This window comes from Centrocercus urophasianus, unplaced genomic scaffold (genome assembly GCF_019232065.1).
Source record: "Centrocercus urophasianus isolate 14NV4802_14NV808 unplaced genomic scaffold, USGS_Curo_1.0 seq_2, whole genome shotgun sequence".
NCBI classification, from domain to species: domain Eukaryota; kingdom Metazoa; phylum Chordata; class Aves; order Galliformes; family Phasianidae; genus Centrocercus; species Centrocercus urophasianus.
Window position 1 is genome coordinate 14267631 of NW_024884755.1, and position 17827 is coordinate 14285457.

A 17827-nucleotide genomic window follows, 5' to 3' on the forward strand; every position below is an offset into this window, starting at 1 on the left:
AAAACACCATCTCACATGTTCAATAAGTTTTTTTATTATTTTTTTTAAATAAGTATACGAAAAAAAGTTTGAAAAGTTCTCCTGTCTAGTATGAAATGTTTACAGTTCTCAGACTGCAATTGCATTTCAAGCAAATTCTCTTGCAAACACGATGTATCTTACAACCGCAGTGCAACTTGTTGTTTAGAGACAGATCATCTGACTACAGGCAAACTTGGAAAGCTTTCACATGTAGAGCTTTTATTTTAGCTTGTTAGTGGTCTTAGATAGAGAACTCTGATTTATTGAGGCTTCTAAAGTATGCCTGGATGATGAGCATTGTATAAATAACACAGGTATGTAGCCCTGAAAAAATCCTTCCTAATGCTTGGCTCAAGGTGTTGCAAAGAACATCGGAAACTCAAAGGCAAATAAAATAACAAATGTCTTTGTGCCAACAGAAGCTGTTTAGTTTGCTCTGCGTTCAATATTAGGTATTCAGCAAGATACGTAACTGGCAGAGACAAAGCTGAATCTTATCATTAGTCCTATTGAATGAATATTTGTTAATGAATAAGCTTTTGACTTTTGACATTCTCAAAACCTCCACCTCTGCCGTGACGTGCTGGAGCCAGCTGCATTGGCTTGTGCTGCGTTGTTATACATCTCCTGGCAGAGAAAAATAGCGGCGTAACGTATTTTGTTGCTTTGCTTTGTGTGTTATGTTGACATACACGTGTATCCTATTCTTGGGAATGCTTTAGAGCTAGGCTTAGTTCCCTGTGTAAATGTATTTGATGGGTGATACTGGCTCCTCCAGGATCAAGCTGTCTGTCTCATTGAAGGTGTCACTTTCACCAGAGTGATTGGCATTTTGAACTCGGTTCATCCGAGACTGCAGGCGTTCATGTTCCTTCCTCAGCTCCGAGTAGGAATGGGAGAAAGTGTGGAATATTGATGTTGCAGGAAAGGACATGATGAGAATGCCACTGAGGATGCTGCTCAGAGCCACCATCTGACCTGGGACGCTCCGTGGCACCATGTCTCCGTACCCCACGGTGGTCATGGAGATGATGGCCCACCAGTAAGAGGCAGGTATGCTCGTGAATTCCAGTACCTTGCCGGATTCGTTCTCAGCAAGATAAACCAAAGGAGAAAACAGAGTGACAGCCACACAGAGGAAGAGTAGGAGCAGGCCGAATTCTCGTGTGCACCTGCGAACGGTGAGGCCCAAGGTCTGCAGGCCCAAGGAGTGCCGGGCAAGGCGCATGACATACAAGATCCTCAAGGCACGTAAAACACGTAGCACCAACCCAACCTTCTCCAAATAAGTGTTGCTGCTTGGCCTGTCATCCGTTTCACTTGAGTCATCCTCTGCCAAGATGAGGGAAACATAATAGGGTGAAATAGCCAAGAAATCAATGATGTTTAGGGGCCCTTTGAAGAACTGACACTTGCTCCTTGCTTGAATGAATCGGAGGCAGAACTCCAGAGAAAACCAAGCCACGCAGATGGTCTCTATGACGAAGATGTAATAGCACTTCTGGGAACACTCACCCTGACACACACAAAGAAAAGAGAATTAAATAAAAGAACAGTTTGCAAACCAGCATATAAAACATTAGAGGAGCAGAAATGTTTATCAATTCAAGTCACCAGTATCAGAAATAACCAAATCCCAGCTAGCAGGTAGCTGTTTTTCAATGGCATATGGGGGGTACTAAGCATATGAAATGTCCAGATGAGGAGATGTACTGCGTGCTTGTTTTATTTGCTTCTTCAAAATGAATGAAGCTCTTCTGTGAGTCTGAGAAAGGCTCAACTCTCCCTAAAGTCTGCACACACAGCCGTAAGTTCCAAATCAGTCCAACTTCCAGCTCTCAAAAAACATATATTTGAACTTGACTGATTTATAAGTCTGCACAAAAATCAGTGTGTCTTCAAAAGAAAGATTAATGCTTGAATGTCTGCAAACTTCTGGTGCTGTTTAATGCGTGGTGCTTTTGCAAATGTTATATACTCTGGTGCAATTAAAAGTGGCTCAGAGTTGTTCATTAAGTCATCTGGATCTTTGGCTCAGTTACATCATATACAAATCATGTTTCTTTCTATATGAACAAATATTGTATAGCTCCAATCTGGAAGAAAATAAATACCCCTCCAGTAGGCAAAACGTGCCTTGAAGACTCCTCTCCCTGTATTAAGACCCCCATGCTGTGAGCAGTGCTTTCCCTGTGTTTGTTATCAGAGGAATTGCTTTTTACTTCCTCACAATCACTTTTTTTTTTTTTTTTAATTTTCCTGAGCTTAAAAAATGAAATTGCTTTTGGTCTGTTGCAGTGAAATGAGGAGGAAAATGTAAATTAATTCCTGATTATTTTGGTAAACAAGAGAATACAGGAGCAGTTCCTGAAACAGTATTATCCATTCTCAGCCACATTTCACAAGCAGTATTGATTACAAGCTCTGCGGGAAACACATACCCCTATTACTAATTAAACTTGTCCCAGTGTTCAGTTACACTCTGCATTACAATGTGATGTTTTTTAAGAGCATCCCGTTGCATTGAATTACAGCTTGGGAGAGAGCAGCTCTCTTTGTTCAGGAGTTGTTTATATCCTGTAGCTCTGGCATTCTCACATGTTACAATCATTGGCTGAGACTCCTCAAAGAAAACTGTGATGCACCCTGTATGTTATTGTTATTATTGTTGTTATTTTACCTGGCTTAGCCTTCAGAACAGCGTAGCTCTGTAGCACTCCTTGGGGATTTCCATCTTTCTGCACAGTAGAATGTCAAAATCATAATTTTTCACTTAAAAATAATCTCAGAGACTCAGTCCTGCTACAGTCATGTGTGGGTGATGAGGTTTAGCCCTGTTTGAAGCCATTGCCCTGACAGAGCCCGGAGTGCTGAGCTGTTCGCGTTGTTGCTGACTTGGCTTGATAGGATTGCCTGTGATCAGCAGTTGTGCTATGAGGTGCTCACTTTGGCTCAGCTCTGAGTTGCTCGTACAGTGCAGCCTGCACTCTGCACACACCCACCTCTGGTCACACTACTGAATTATTCATCATTACCATCAAGATTTATTTTACCTTTTGTTAACTGGGCTGAATTTCCACTACATCTGCTACTTATCCACCTTTACACATCTACAGAGACACTGCTTTCAGATCATTGTGTAGCTTTCCCTATTCCTTCCTTCGAAAATGCAAGAAAAAAAATTGTTTGCTGGGAATTTTAACTGTTAAGATCTAGGACTAAATCTAGATCTGAACTAAACATGCAGTGTCACAGTGCAGCATGGTAAGAGCTGGTTAGGAGCTTTATTCTCTCCATCCTCAGTTATTTATGTATAGAGAAGGCAATTTGTGCAATCAGCTTCCCAAAGGCATGTTTGTTTTTCAGCAGAACATCCTTCAAAGCAAATTTTTCATGAACATTGATGTGCATTTTATTTTCCTTTTGTGCACAGTTGTGGATGTAAAGGATGGTGAGTTCTCCCCTGTTAGCATGCTTTGTCTTTTTTATATGCTTTGCAAAAGACACTTGAGAAATATATATGTAGAAGTGTATGATTCAAATCATCTGTTGGTCTCTTTTTCTGCTGAGGAAACCAGGAGTTACAGTACGGTATCACAGTCTCTGACACTGACTAATGCAGTGAATTCTTGGCTTCGTGTTTTTTTGGTTGCTTTTTTGTTTTTTTTTGGAAGATGGAAGAAGAAAGATATGTTTGCTTCAGAAATGCCTACATGGTATGAAGGCACGCTGCAAAACCAGCCCTGTTTATTTCAGAGGGAACTGATTTATCCATGCAGTACAGTAGTTCTATATGGAAGTAACTCATTCAAGCACTGTAAATAAGACAGCTGGGCTATCATCTCCCACCAGCACTATTTCACTCCATTACACGTTGTAGCCATACCATTAGTTAGTCAATCTCTATACAACATCTGACACAAACGTTTCATACCTCGGCCTCTCTATTGCCAGAGTCTGGAAAGAGACTGGAAGACCCAGGGTCTGTAGGATTTGATGAGAACAGGCTCACCGATGTCACACGGGGAGATAAATTTTATCCAGTATACTTGTATGAGAATACCTGCATTTATTGTGTGTTACGTGTGAGATGGTTTATATGGAATATCCCTAACACAAGTAATGTTGAAGATTCTTGATCGTTTTGAATATCCCATTCAGAAGTAGCAAATGTTGGGACAGTAAGACGGGGAGATAGACTAAATACCAAGGCCAGTTTCTGTTTCTCCGGTATTTTAGATAATTTCAGACCTCAGAGTGCTCTGTGTTCCATTTTATTGTCCAAAAAGCTGGTGGAATAACACAGTGATTTCAGCTACCATATTCTTTCCAGAATACTTGTACTTGTGTGTCAGTGGTAGATCTCACGTTTGCAGTTGTTGCCAGCTTCCCTTTGGACGTTAACTCCTTCCGGTGAACTGTCAACTTGCAGGCCGAATATTCTGATCCATGAGGGGTGTTTTGCATAAATGGCCAATAAGGGAGTTTCTGTGGCACAACAGCTTCTATATCTCGCCTCTCACTGAACAAAGCAAACATATTTGGGAAATTCTCGTGATCAATGACTGCAGAGCAGAACAAGAACATTCCTCTGTTTCTCTAAGCATTAACCAGAGCACAATTCTGGGCTATTATTTTCATATCAAATTTATCACTGACTTCTTTCTTCTTCTGTATCATGGTATAATAGAACTTACAAAAGCTCCAGACTAATGCAGCACTGACCATAAGTGTGAGGGAAAGATGAGCTTTTATTTATAACTGGACACAAATTGGTTTGGGGTAGGATTTTTCAACACAACCTGAGATGCTTTGCACTATTGTAGCATCAGCCAGCACTGACTGTCACGGACTCTGATGGGAGATCAGTTAGAACAAAGCTAGCAGTCTGAGTATCCAACGCTTCATACAGCCTGCAGATTTACTTCTGAGCAATGCAAGAATTTATCAGGATTTATGGAACGTGTCTCCAGCTGAAATTCTACAACGTATGGCATAAATGTAATAAAAAGAGTGCCTGGTATTGATCATTTGTATGAAAAGAACATTAGGTTCAGCAATGAAGGACACAATGATTTGTATGTAACAAGCTATATATCGAGCCTGATGGCTGAAATATTGAATGATTTCTTAGATTTATAAACCACCTCAAAGAGGTAAAGTGGCCATTTCAAAGTTCTTTAGCACCCAAGATAATAAGCAATTCATAGTTCCTTTTCATTATTGCTTTCTGCTGTATAAGGTAATGGTTCATTTTTGGGGGCTCTATTTACTGGGATGTTTATAATAATACAGTGAAAATGCTCATTTTAGGATGCTTTTACTAAAGCCTCTTTAGATATGAAAGAAAAAAAAAAGGCTGATAATAAAAAATAAGAATAGTTGTGCTGAGTCTCATCAGCCCAGTGCCCATCCTGACAGCCTGAGAAACAGAAGCTTAAGCAAAATGGATCTCTGTAGAAACAGTGAGAGAAAGAACTACCACTAATAGTGGAGAACATCGGGGTTCCAGAAAGCTTTACTGCAGCCTTCATGCAGTGCCTTCTTTTGATAGGATCAGAGGTTCAGGAATTCAGCACCCTCTGATGCCAGGGTGATGCGTGGCAGCTAAATCTCAATTGCACAGGTGACTTTACAGGAGTGAAATTTATTCCCCAACTGTGAATTCAAGTTAAATAAGCTTGAGATATGTGCCACTCACTAGATAAGATAAATAATATAAATTTCCAGCTAATTGCCCTCTTAGTTGACCAGGAAACATTAGTTACAGCATAATGACATCTAGGACAGTAAATAAAACCAGATCTCAAAATTATGCAGCACTATCATATTTTACAACAGACATAAATCTCATCTTGTGAAAATAATGTCTGTACATGCACCAATAATGGTAGCAGTGCCCAGACAGAGTGGCATTGCTCCCTTGTGGAATAAATACCTCGTCCACCCACCTTGGTTTTCAGATGCATTGTACTTGGTTGCACTTTATAGACAAGAAAAAAAAGTTATTACTATAAACTCATTTATATATAACTAGATGAGAGCTGTTCTCATGCCCTCAGGACCTGCTCTGCACTGGCCATTTGTGACCCACTTGGTTGCAATCTGAAGCATCTTATAATTAAAATATGCTAGGGAAAACCTGTTCTGAATCATGACCTGATCACCAGTTAATTTCCTACCATTGAAGATATACCCCAGTACCTTCTGAAGTGGATGTTTACCCTTTAATCCACTGCAAGGTATTTTTAAATAAATGCTGAAGCAAATACAAAGCAGTGAGAATGTATATTTTGGACATTGCACCTCACCAGTATTGGTTGGAACAGATCCATTCTTTGTAGTCCTCTGTAGAGCACCATGGAAATGAGTGGCGTGATGTAGATTGTGAGGTAATGGCTGCCAGCTTACCAGCAAGCAGTATTTGGTAGGTTTCTGAACAGCAGTGTTGTGCACCCAACTGCTTATGTTGTGGCCGTGGTACCAACTTTCTGTCCTTCCTGTGGATGACTCTCAGTGGAAGTCCATTGGCAGCATTCTGAACCCGTTTTCCATAGTGTGTAATTTGGGATTTCCCACAGCATATAAAAGAGTGCTGCCTGAGATAAAGAAAAGGCAAACCTGCAGCATTGCTCGTGATCTCCTTTCTATGCTTGCCAGTTAATGCAGTTAATGATGATGTTAGTGATTTTATGTGTTTCTTGTCTCACACTGTCCATTTCCTAGTTAAGTGCCCCAAGTTGCACCAGTGCTTATAGAGCACTTGGCCAATAAGCACTGCTAGGTCAATATATGGATTATTTCAGAATCACATCATCCCTGCGGAGAGTAATGCTTTCAAAACTTCATATAGGAAATCAACGTCTACACCAGCAATGTGTACATGTGTTGGTTATCCAGCATACTTCTGAGAAAGGCAAGTAACATTACTTATGAAGCTGGGCTGATAAAAGTCCTTGAGCTGAATTAGGAGTCATGATTGAATCACTGTGTGCAAATGTTGTTCTTTGTGGGATACCTTTATGGAAAGCAGCTGGCTTACCATCATAAAGCAAATGAGCAATGGACAGAAAGGGTCTGAACCTCTTCCCAGTTAGATCTACCCTAATGTAGCAGTGATTGCTTCAGAGTGAAGGCAGTTTTGGTGTTCAGTCACCCAGAAAACATTAAACAGTCACTCAAAATGGAGCAGGGAAGGAGCTCAGTAAAGCAATATACATGACTCTTCTAATTCAGACTTCTAGTGGAGCCTGAAAGGAGTGTCCTTAAATACTGGTTGGCAGGACCTGGTCCTGCTTAGCACTCTGCATTTGAAGGACAAGCTGCCAGAACGTCATCTTTCACACCAGGAATGCCTGGCAGCGTTACTGATGCAAGGTCACAATCCACATCTGCTGAACTTAGCCTGGTGTGTCCAAATGTTATTTACCACATTCAGATAAGCCAGTTACCACTCAGATCTTTCTGTCTGATCCACACGCCGTATGGCAGACAGTGGCCAGTGGCCATTGAAATGGCAGCAGATGGATCCAGGCTACCAGCCTGCCTTCTGCTGACGTGTGCAGCTGACAGCTACCCAGTGCTTAGCAGAGAGGCTGATCCCAGCCAGACTGCTCCTGGGGCTGCCCACACAGCCCATGCAGAGCAAAACACAGCCCTGAATGTGGAGGATTTAGAAGTAAAACTTGCAGGAACTTTCCTCTCTAAGCCCAAGGGTGACTTATTTCCTGGGCACGGTGCTGTCTTCCAGCCTTCTGCACTTCTCAAGGTTACAGATGGGCACTGCATCCTGATCTAGATCTTGTCCCCAGAGAATGCCTTCTGTGTGAAAAAAAGTGCAAGCTAATGTGATAGTGAAAAAGCAAGCTTCAGTTCTTGCTATTGCCTGCCCACGGATTCAGGAGTGAGTCTACAAGTCTGGAGAGTGGTTAAGGTGGAGCAAAACACCTTTGTGTAGCTCTTTGTGCAGCTGAGACACTGAACCATCTCCCAGGGGTTCTTATCCCTCTCTGCAGCATTTTTACCATTTCTTTTGGCAGTAAAGTGATAATTCAGTTAGGAAGTCTTGTACCAGTCTGTGTTCCCTGCCTACCTGGAGCCGTGGGATCCAGCTGCAGTGCTGCAGGTACTGCTGAATCACTGCGACCGCATTGCTGCTATTATTTGAATAATTAAACTCTGTGCTGCTGAATCAAATGATGGTCAGGGAGAACTTGAAAAGCCCGTGTGATGGATCACTCCAGTACTGGGATTTATAGTTAGAGACAGATGCAATAAAATCAAAAGGTTTACTGCCTGCTGAGAGAGAGACTGTAACCTGATTTACAGGATGATAAGCTGGTTAAAGGAGTGCTGTGTATTCTGATCACAGAACAATTTTCCACTTACTTTGCTTTATGAGTAAGAAACTTGGACTTATGAAAACAATTACTAAACCTGGTACATTTGAGGAAACTAAACTAATAGTGGGATTATATGAATGTGGACATTACAAGAACGCAGGGAAGGGGAAATCATCTCTGTACCCAGCACAGGTTATCTCATCTGGGGAGTAAATGTAACTAAAATAAAATATTTCAATTAACTTTTATGCTTGGGTTCTTTATTCTGCAAACATTGTAAGAATCAATCTGAAGCGTTTCAATCTGATTGGTGAGCCCAGACCATTTTATTAGGAGGGAGATGTGGAGGCGTTATCTTTTATTTTTTTTCTCTAGTAGAAAATTTAGCAGACTTCGTTTTGTAACTGTGAGGAACAGTACAGTCAGAATGACAAGGTATCTATATGGGACTTAGGAGAAAGACTCAATTTCCAGTTTTACTTCTGATGATAGCTTTAGCCCTATTACTATTCCTTCTCGTTTCTTTCCTCACTGCATTGCAAGTTCTTTGCAGCAGTCTGTCTGTCTCTGTACCTGTGTACAGGCATTGAACTTGTTATAAATACGCTAACAGGAGGAGCTGACACTGCAGGAATAAGTACAGCATATGCAGTTCACAGCTCTGGTGCTGTGAAATTAATGATTAGATCTGCTCAAACATCTCCAGAACGAAAATACCAGATTCTAATCTGACTGCAGCAGTAAGAGAAACTTCTAAAGAATGTACAAATTTGGGTGGTTGTTTGTTTTTAGTATTTGCTGCGTTACTCCTATGAACTTGGAGGATGCATTGATTTCAGATAGCATGTTCCAATGGCAGAGGTCCTTGGCTGCAGAAGGAAATATCCAGTTCCCCAAAGAAGGCATTTATTAAATAGTCATCTGTGCTGAACCTCCCGAGGTGACTTTAGTGGAGAAAGCAAACAGGTTTTTTCCCATTGTAGCTATCGCAAACTTGAAAGCAGGAAAAGGAATTGTGATCCCCAGTGAGAAGCACATGTGCTGTCCCACATTGCATTTGGGTGACAGCCCACTGCAGAGCAGCTGGAGCAGCTTGGTGTCCCCCCAGGATAGCGTGCAAGCTGGGAGTCCCATTGCTATTGAGATACAGCCAAAGCTGGATGAAATTAAGGCGAACTAATAATGTCAGATTGTGCCTTCTAAACATTGGACCTTGAACTGGCAGAGCCAGCTTTTAAAAACCACTTACTCACTGAAATGGAGTGTCCAGAGTTTCCAAAGAAAATCATTCTGTGTGGCAGTGATGGTATACTGACACAGGTGTTCAGTAGCATCCACCCCACAGGTGCCCATTGGTTGTGTAGAGCAGGGCTTCAGCAAGGTAAACTTCACTAATGGGGGATGTATTAGATTTAATGCTCTATTTTGTCCCAGGTGATACCGAGTCATTTCCATATACTGATAAATTTACAGATAGGCATGGACATGTACTTTTCTGATTTTACACTTTTAAATGAGTATTTTAAGTGTTTCTGAAAGTCAAAACTTTATTAATTTTTTGGCTACAGAGCAAGTCATTCTGGGCCATGCTTTGTGTGATTTATGCCTTGCATTAGAAGATGCATTTGACCGTAGAGTTAGTGACAAATACCCTTCTTTGCACGTATTCTTTGAATAGTGCCCAGCTTTATTAATAGTACTCTGAACTGCTACTCATTGAAAAAGATATTACTCAGCAAAAATCCTTTTACCCTGGCTAATCAGCTAGAAAATTCTTTTTTGATCAGTGCTTAGCCCCTGTTATTTAAAAGCTATGCATTTGGTAGCCAGGGGTATCTGTCAAAACACAGCTGTCTCATCCAGTTTACCACAGGTGATTGTTTTTGCCAGTTGGCCAAATTACACTTTGACAGAGAGTCTTGTCTCTGCAGACTGTGAGCAGTAGGACTGGGTTTGTACACCTCTATGTGACATTCTCCATAAGGATTATTATCTTCTCCAGTCACTCCCAAGTCCTTCAAGTTTTCCTTTAATAAATGCACTGAGGAGATTTAATTTTATTTGCAGGTTATGGGCAGGGCTGGAGCATTATGCTCTAATGTCTTCACAGTGGATTTAATAGCTTGAATATTGAGGCTCTGTCTCATACGTGTCTATCTTCACACTGAGCATATCTTCACACTGACAAAAATTTGCGTGCTTTAACCAGTTAACTAAAGTTTGTGTTTAACCAAAGTCAGTGTGATTTTTTATAATTACCCCATTTAGCCCAGGTGATAGTAACCCTCATGAAGCAAATATCTTGTCTGGTTTCCTTTGTCTCCCCAGGAAGTCCTTGCCTTTTCTCCTATAAAGCACTGAAACTCTACTTTTACAGAAAATGTGTTTCTCAGCAGTTTCCTCTGGGGTCTGAGCCAGGTAGGTACAGGGATACAGACAGCATCAGCGATGTCAAACACTGAAAAAAAAAAAATGGGGCCTCCAGAATAATGGCACAGAATGAAGAACAAATAATAAAATATGGTTCCATTTATTATATATCTGCTCTTTGTTTGCCTGTTCCCCCCCCGCCCCTTTTTTTTTTTTTTTTTTTTCTGGATTCTCAGTGTAATCAGTGACTAAAAGCATGTAGTTTAAAATGAATTAGAGTTCTACATAATCAAATGATCGCAGGAACTGGAACTTCAGAAAATGAATATACTTAGGTCCAAGATAAAATCATGAGGTCTGACGATGCTGGTTGCATCGCATGTCGGTTCTGTTTCATTAGGTTATCTGTGCAGTACAGAAAGCACTTACAAGCTTCTCAAGATCAGTTATGGGCAAACACAAAAATTAGTAGTAATGATGTCTGACCCCTCATTTATCACTGGAGAACAGAGGATAGATGTTTTCTTCTCTCTCAGCAGAGGCCATAGGACATCACATCAGTGTGACCCATTGAGAGCTTCTGCACCAGGAGAAAAGCTGTGGTTGTACCGTGCTGAGGTACAGCTAATGGGAATGTCTGGGGGTTCTTCTTTCTTTTCTTTCACTGACCCTAATTTGGTTGTCTTTCCTGAGGAAAAGACCTTGCTGCACCTTTTCTGCTGAGTCATTTCTCCAGAGAAAGCTGATTTCTGCGACTCATTAAAAGAAATCTCCTCCAAAAGAAAATCCCAAGGGTGCTTCAAAGCACAGTCCTGTCTGAGCCCTTCTGTGCTGGTTTTGTTCCATATTTCACAGGTGTAATGATGTTTTTTTTCCCTTTGGATTATCTGTGCTGAGCAGTGCCTACTTCATTTGCACCTCCTGGATCCTGGCTGTACCTCTTGCATGGGACTGACTTTTGGGAAGACTTTAGCCGTGACTCTAATGAGCTCATCTTAATTCCTTCATTGGAAGAGAATTTCAGCTCTCATCCTAAATACAGTCTGTGATTCAGCTCAGTGCTTCTCTCATGCTGCCAGCAATACCTGTTTGGATCAATAACAATGACAGTTCCTCACTCCCAAGTATGATTTCTTGTCTACCCCCACACTCACATCTGCCTTGATTACTACATTTTGGTGATGCCGTATTTGCTTCCTTACTGAAGACAGTTTGCTTTCCCTTAAGAATGGACACAAATACTTAGATAAAGCTGTGTGGCATCTGTTTCATGGTCAGACTCAGACCTGAGATAGAGCCTCCCAGATTTACCCTTGGACTTTTCCCAAACTTTTGGCCTCCTTCGCTTGGGGCCGTTCCCTCTGGGCTGGGATTCACATCAGGCACTCACACGATACGGAACTGTTTGCTCTTCTATCTGCTTTTTCTTCCTGTTCCTAATGCTGTTTGAAATATTCTGGCAGATGTGCACGGTTCCAGTGCCTCGTTCTTTATTTGACTTTGGGCTGCGCTCTGATCTGTCAGCCAGCCCCCGCCCTGCGCTCCCCATGCGGATGGCTCCATCCCTCCCTCTGGTTGCCAGGGTGATGGGCTTCCCCGGTGCAGATGCTCCTGCCTTGGCTCCTTGCCATCCCTCTCCCAGAGACCGGAGTTCTCACTTTCTCTCGGATGGTGAGGACTCCTGTTTGCTCTCCTGCCTGCCGAGGCAGCTTTTCTTCCTTCTGAACGAGCCCTGGCTTTGCACCTGCTAAAAGAACGAGTGATTTCATGTGCCTGCATCAGCCTCTGAGTGAAATGGAAGTCACCTGGTATTATTTTTTCCTTTTCTTTTTCTTTTTCTTTTCTTTTTTTTTCGTTTGAATCTGATCCTCCTTGTGCTGGAACCCAGCCAGTTCTCATCCTCTTAGTGTGGCAGCTGTGATGATTGGAAAAAGGAGCCCCGAGTGGTACAAACGCACCAGAGGTAAAGCCTTTCTTGCTTGTATTTCAGAATGGATACATTCCATTTCCAGTGTTAGTGACATTGGAATACAGATCCTTAAAATACCTCTAAGCACCTTTATGCATAGAGGTTTAGTCAAACTTCAGCTCAGAAATGAATAAACCTCAGAATGGGACATCTTTAGATTCAGGGGTGAAATTACACGTTGTTCAGAAACTTTTTTGGAGAAGTTTGACTGTTTCTGTTGCTAGGCAAATGGGAATCATGGGATTTTTAAATTCAGCTCACAGAACCAAAATTTGAGGTGTTGCATGGCTGCCCCAGGTTGCTGGTGCACGTCCTCATGCTGGAGTCACTTTCAGAGGTCGGTCAATGACCAGGTTTGAGTAACAAATCTCCATGCAGATGTGCAGTTTCCCTGGGAGTCATAACTGGGAAGTGGGCTTTTTCATCAGTTAAGCTCTGCGAGTGGTTTGCTTTGCTATTGCTAAAATGCTGTTCTGAAATCCCAGTAGGAAAATGCTAGGTATTGCAGGCTAAAAATTTGGAGATAGAAAATATTTGGTAGTTCATATTCTGCTTTTCCACAGGGTGTGGGCAGTATGTCTCACATACTCCCCTGTGCTTTCTCTGGCATAATTTTAAATGGTTCAAATAACCAGGCTTTCAATACTGTGCTCTGTGCTTCTGTGGCTCCACGAAGAGGTGCACTGTTCTAATGCCTGAAGTGTAAACTGTGAGATGTTTGCAACTATTTGGATAAATCTATGCCTTGGACCAAGCTCAGCCTTCGTGCTCTGCCCTGCACTTCAAGCACTCTCACTTAGAGTTTGTTTCAGTCCAGTCTGCTTGTTTTTAAAGTAGTGATACAGATGCAGGTCTCTGGGAAGTAAAGTTATCTGTGCTTTATAGAGGGTCCATGGAAAGCAGCAATACTTCAGTGACCAGATACCCTTACAAACCTGAAAATCCTTCCCTTTCTAAAACACAGAGAATTAGCTTTAAAAGCACACAACATGTTACGTGGTGCTGAGATCTGAAATAACATGTGCTTCTTTTTCATGGCAAGTGTTCACAAAAGCTTTTTCTGCAGTGGTTGGAAAACGACAACAAAATCCATCAGGCAACTTCCATTAACAAAGTTAGCACAAAGCACTTCCCAGAGCAGGGCTTGTAATGTTTTTACATCTAACTCTAAGAAGGATGTGCTCTCTTTAAAGTGTTTCCTTGGAAGAAGCACTGTAGCAGGGTATCAGTTTTCTCTGCCAGATGTAATAGCTGTGGAGAGCTGCGAGAGCACCAGACTTACTGCTGAAAGTTAGTAGTCTTCCTATGCAAATACAGGTTAATCAGTCCTCAGTTTCATTGAAAGACATCATATATCATAACACGTCCTTGCTGTGGCTGTGCTGCCTTGAATTACTGCTAGAGCAATAAAGTAGGCACATATATTTGCGTGGTGCATACCGTAATGTGCTATAAATGTGAAAATGTCTTTATTCATCAGTGCTGAATACTTTTGGGATGTCTTATCTTGCTGGGCAGGGAGTTTATTTTCTCACCACTTTCAGAAGGACAGTTTGCTAATGAAGTGAAGGATTAATTAAACGGATTAGTCAAAGCTATCTGATAAATTTGGGCGTTACTGCATCTGAAATAACTTTAGATTTTACTTTCCTCCATTTTAGAATTGGAATAACAGATCTTTACAGTGCTGAAATACAACAGTATTGTAGAAAAGATCCCTCTGTATGATACAGGCTTGGACAGTTTGCCCTGAATTACTGCAGCTGACCCTACTAAAAGGGTCTATATGTGGTTAGAAGTTCAGCTGGTATTTGATATTAGTGCTGCATGTTATAGAAAGTATTTCTTTTGCTGTTATGGACTGATTGCTTGTAACCAAAGAGTAAAGTGTGCTGAAAACTCCTCAGTGTGAGTCGGAGAGTCTCAGTGTAACAAGTTTATAACTTATGCTAGCAACTGCTTTTTGGGAAGGGAACCCAATGCTATGTGAGAGTTCTGTCCAGAAATACGTTCTTGTAGTTTAGCTCACAGTTAGTAAATTACTTTGTGAAAATTATTCTTAATTGAACATCCTTTTGAAACTGACAGAAGTACTTTCAGCTATTACTGCATTTTCTGTTGTAGAAAATTCCATTTCAGAGCAGTTTCAGACCTCATCACTATGGATTTTCTGTATCTGTTTTGTCTTTTTAAGGATGCATACCTAGCAAAGCAGACACACTTTAAATTCTACAGTCAGATCAGTTAAAGAGGACTTACTTACCCTGTCTTCTTCAGCTCTTAAATCTGGCATTGTGCTAACGCAAAGGCTTACAGCTGTGGTGGCCACAAAGAGGATGGACAGACAAGCAAAGACTTTGCCTGGGAGTCCCGACTGAGGATTTTCTACCATATCTCTGAGTCTGTTCATAAACTGCCCAAATTTGGTCTTCTCATCCAGGACACATGCAGCTTCTTTGCTCCTCCGGAGCTCCTCTTCTTTCCGTACCTCAGCCAGCTCCTGCAGTTTCTGAAATAATTTTCGAAAGCAGCAGTTCTCCAGGTTGGATTCCTCAATCCCCCAGTATCTCAGCTCCTCCTGGAAAGACAAGGCACACATGTCTCTTAAGAGCATCAGCTTCCCTGCTGCTAGAAAGCTGACAATCATCCCAAAAGCATTGGGGTTCCTGTCAAAGAAGAACTCACGGGTGTCTTCATCGTAATCATCACACAGCTGAATAATTTCTTCGTAGCTGCTGCAAAACTTAAGTTTGCTCAGTCTGGTCAGGGGAAATTCATCTAAAGTGCTCCAGGGTAGCAGGTATTTGATGCCTCCAACATTTATCATAATTTCTGTCTTTAGATCGACTGCAGAGGCTTGATCAGGGCGGTAAATCCTCCTGGCTCTTTGGTAATGGACCCCTTTGACAGAAGGAGTTTCAACGGAGACAGGAAAGAAATGGCTCAAGGAATTACAAGAAGCGTAGCTAATGTTACTATAGTCTTGGTCGCTGCCTCCAGAGAGAATAGGCATCTCTAAGAGTTCTCACTGGGACATCCGAAATGGCATCAGACCGGGGTTATCTGCCAGCCAAAAGATGCGTGAGGAAGGAGAAAACATAGTAGAGGTTACTGCAAGAGAAAGGGTGCTTCGGGTACTTCCCTAAACCACCAATTTAATGAGTGTTTGTAAGTAAAAGTCACCCCTGTGCCTCCTCCTGAAATCTGCAGCCTGTGAATGCGATTTGCTTTGCAGCCTCATTGGTTGTCTGGCAACACACAGGCACAGAGGAGAGCTAAAGCCTCGTTCATAATTATCGCAAAGGGTCAGACGCCTGCAAATCCAAACCAGAGCAGATCAGCCTCTGCTCTAAAATATCTCAGTCGTTGCTGGATTGTTCATTTTCCAGCAGTTGCTTCATGGCTCTCTAATTTCTGTAAACCCTTGAATACACACTAACTTAACTAAGCTGCTTAATAGTTACTAGAGTGGTCAATTACCTGCCATCAGCTGGATGCAAAGTTCTTAATTGCTTTAACTCGAATGCTCAGATTCTAATTCCTGTTTTCTTCACTGCTCGCCTGTTTTGCCTGCCTCGCAGAGCCATGGCAAGGATTAACTAGTACATGTTTGTTCAATGCTCTAAGAGTAAACTGCTTTCTAAATGACAAGTATTCTTATCAGCTCGGTCTCACATCACTGCAAATTACTGAGAAAATACAGGGAACATTCACCCATCCTGTAGAAAACTTTGTTACAAGGACAGAAAGAAAACAACCAGCTCAGAGAGAAAAGCAATTGAAAGACACCCCCCTTCCCTTCCTTCTCTCAGGAACAAATCCCTGTTTTTGTTCATATTCTCCAAAGATTCACAGGAATTCATTACTCCAAGGCAGCAAACTACAAAAATCATAAGGAAACTTCCCCCAAGTTACTTACCACCGTGCCTCGGGCTGCAGCCCGCTGCCAGGCTTCCCCGCAGGTGAAGTATGCATGCTGCAAACTGGTCAGCTGAGTTACGATCCAGCAGAAAGACCTGGGGATGTTTAATGGTATTGATTACAAAAAAAAAAAAAAATAGAATTGCTGTAGCACTCTGGAGATCCAAGTCTCTTTCCTCTTTTATGTCCTCTAGAAGGGGAAAATATTCATACGTGTTCATATATTATATGTTGTACTGATAGATCCTTTGCTCAAGAGTCAGTGTCCTGAGTGGCAGCTCCTCTTCCTGGGCTCATTGGGTTTTCTGGTGAAATGTGCTGAGCGAGAGCTGCAGGATCCTACCCCCTCTGTCTCTCCTGTTTCCCTTGGGACTGTCAGTGTGGTCCTGGAAGAGGAGGGGAGAGGGAAGGGGGAAGGGCTTAGCAATAATCTCTCCAGCATCCCTCTGTCTGTTCAGCAGGCAGCAGGCAGCAACTGAGTAGGAACATGGAGACAGTCTCCGACTAATCAGGTTTGCTAATAAGTAAATTCTGATGAACCTACTTAATAAAACAATTTTAATCCCTGTTAACTTCTGCCATTGTTGTGGTCATCTTGGCAACACCAGTCAAATTCCTCAGGAGCAGTTTCAATGTGCTATATTCCTCTTGAGACTGGGATTTGCTCTTAAACATTATTAGAGGGAATTGTTATGCCCATAGATGCTGGGCCTCTGCACGTCACTGGCTGCCAGGAAAGTGCTTTCCTTCTTTAAAGGAAAGGTTCTCTATCTTGCAGAGAGCAGGTGCTGAGCACTCTGCAAATCTTCATTGCTTTTCCAACAACCAGGAACTTTCTTCTCTCTCCTGTATGGATGAAAGGGAACAGCACATAACATGTTTCTCACCTTCTCATACGTGGCTGTGGGGGCTGAGCTTTCTGTAAGGCTTTTGTGTTCTGTGTTGCCAGTAGGTCTTGGGCTGCCTCTGTCTAAAGTTGAGATGACGTGAGTTTGACCCGTATTCTGGGTTGCTTAGCTTCAGTCAGAGGGTTCAAGTGGTCTGTGATCAGATCTTAATGACAAGTACCCTTGATGAAGTTCCTAAATTCAGTAAGAAATGCCAGTTTATACCCAGTGTGGCTGCAGCTCCTGGACTTGAATCCTACTGCCACAGGATTGGGTACATCTATGGGATTTACGTGCCCACTGGGCATATGAATGCT

The 17827-nt window shown here is 42.0% G+C and overlaps 1 protein-coding gene across 1 annotated transcript; it reads right to left on the bottom strand.

Annotated features, from left to right (window-relative positions):
- Nucleotides 1-484: 484 nt before the first annotated feature.
- Nucleotides 485-15715, bottom strand: KCNG4 (potassium voltage-gated channel modifier subfamily G member 4). Its single transcript, XM_042821557.1, has 2 exons — nucleotides 14966-15715; nucleotides 485-1537 (listed from the first exon to the last, which is right to left on the bottom strand). Exons 1-2 carry the CDS (start codon nucleotides 15713-15715, stop codon nucleotides 752-754), a joined length of 1536 nt encoding a protein of 511 aa, XP_042677491.1. The 3' UTR covers nucleotides 485-751.
- Between the last annotated feature and the right edge of the window lie 2112 nt (nucleotides 15716-17827).

Bases quoted from the DNA above. Each gene is read 5' to 3' on its own strand.
- KCNG4 (XM_042821557.1), bottom strand. From the start codon at position 15,715: ATGCCTATTCTCTCTGGAGGCAGCGACCAAGACTATAGTAACATTAGC. The intron at 1,538-14,965 runs GTAAGTAAGTCC...TGTGTGTGTCAG, and splicing joins TAAGAGCTGAAGAAGACAGG to GGTGAGTGTTCCCAGAAGTG.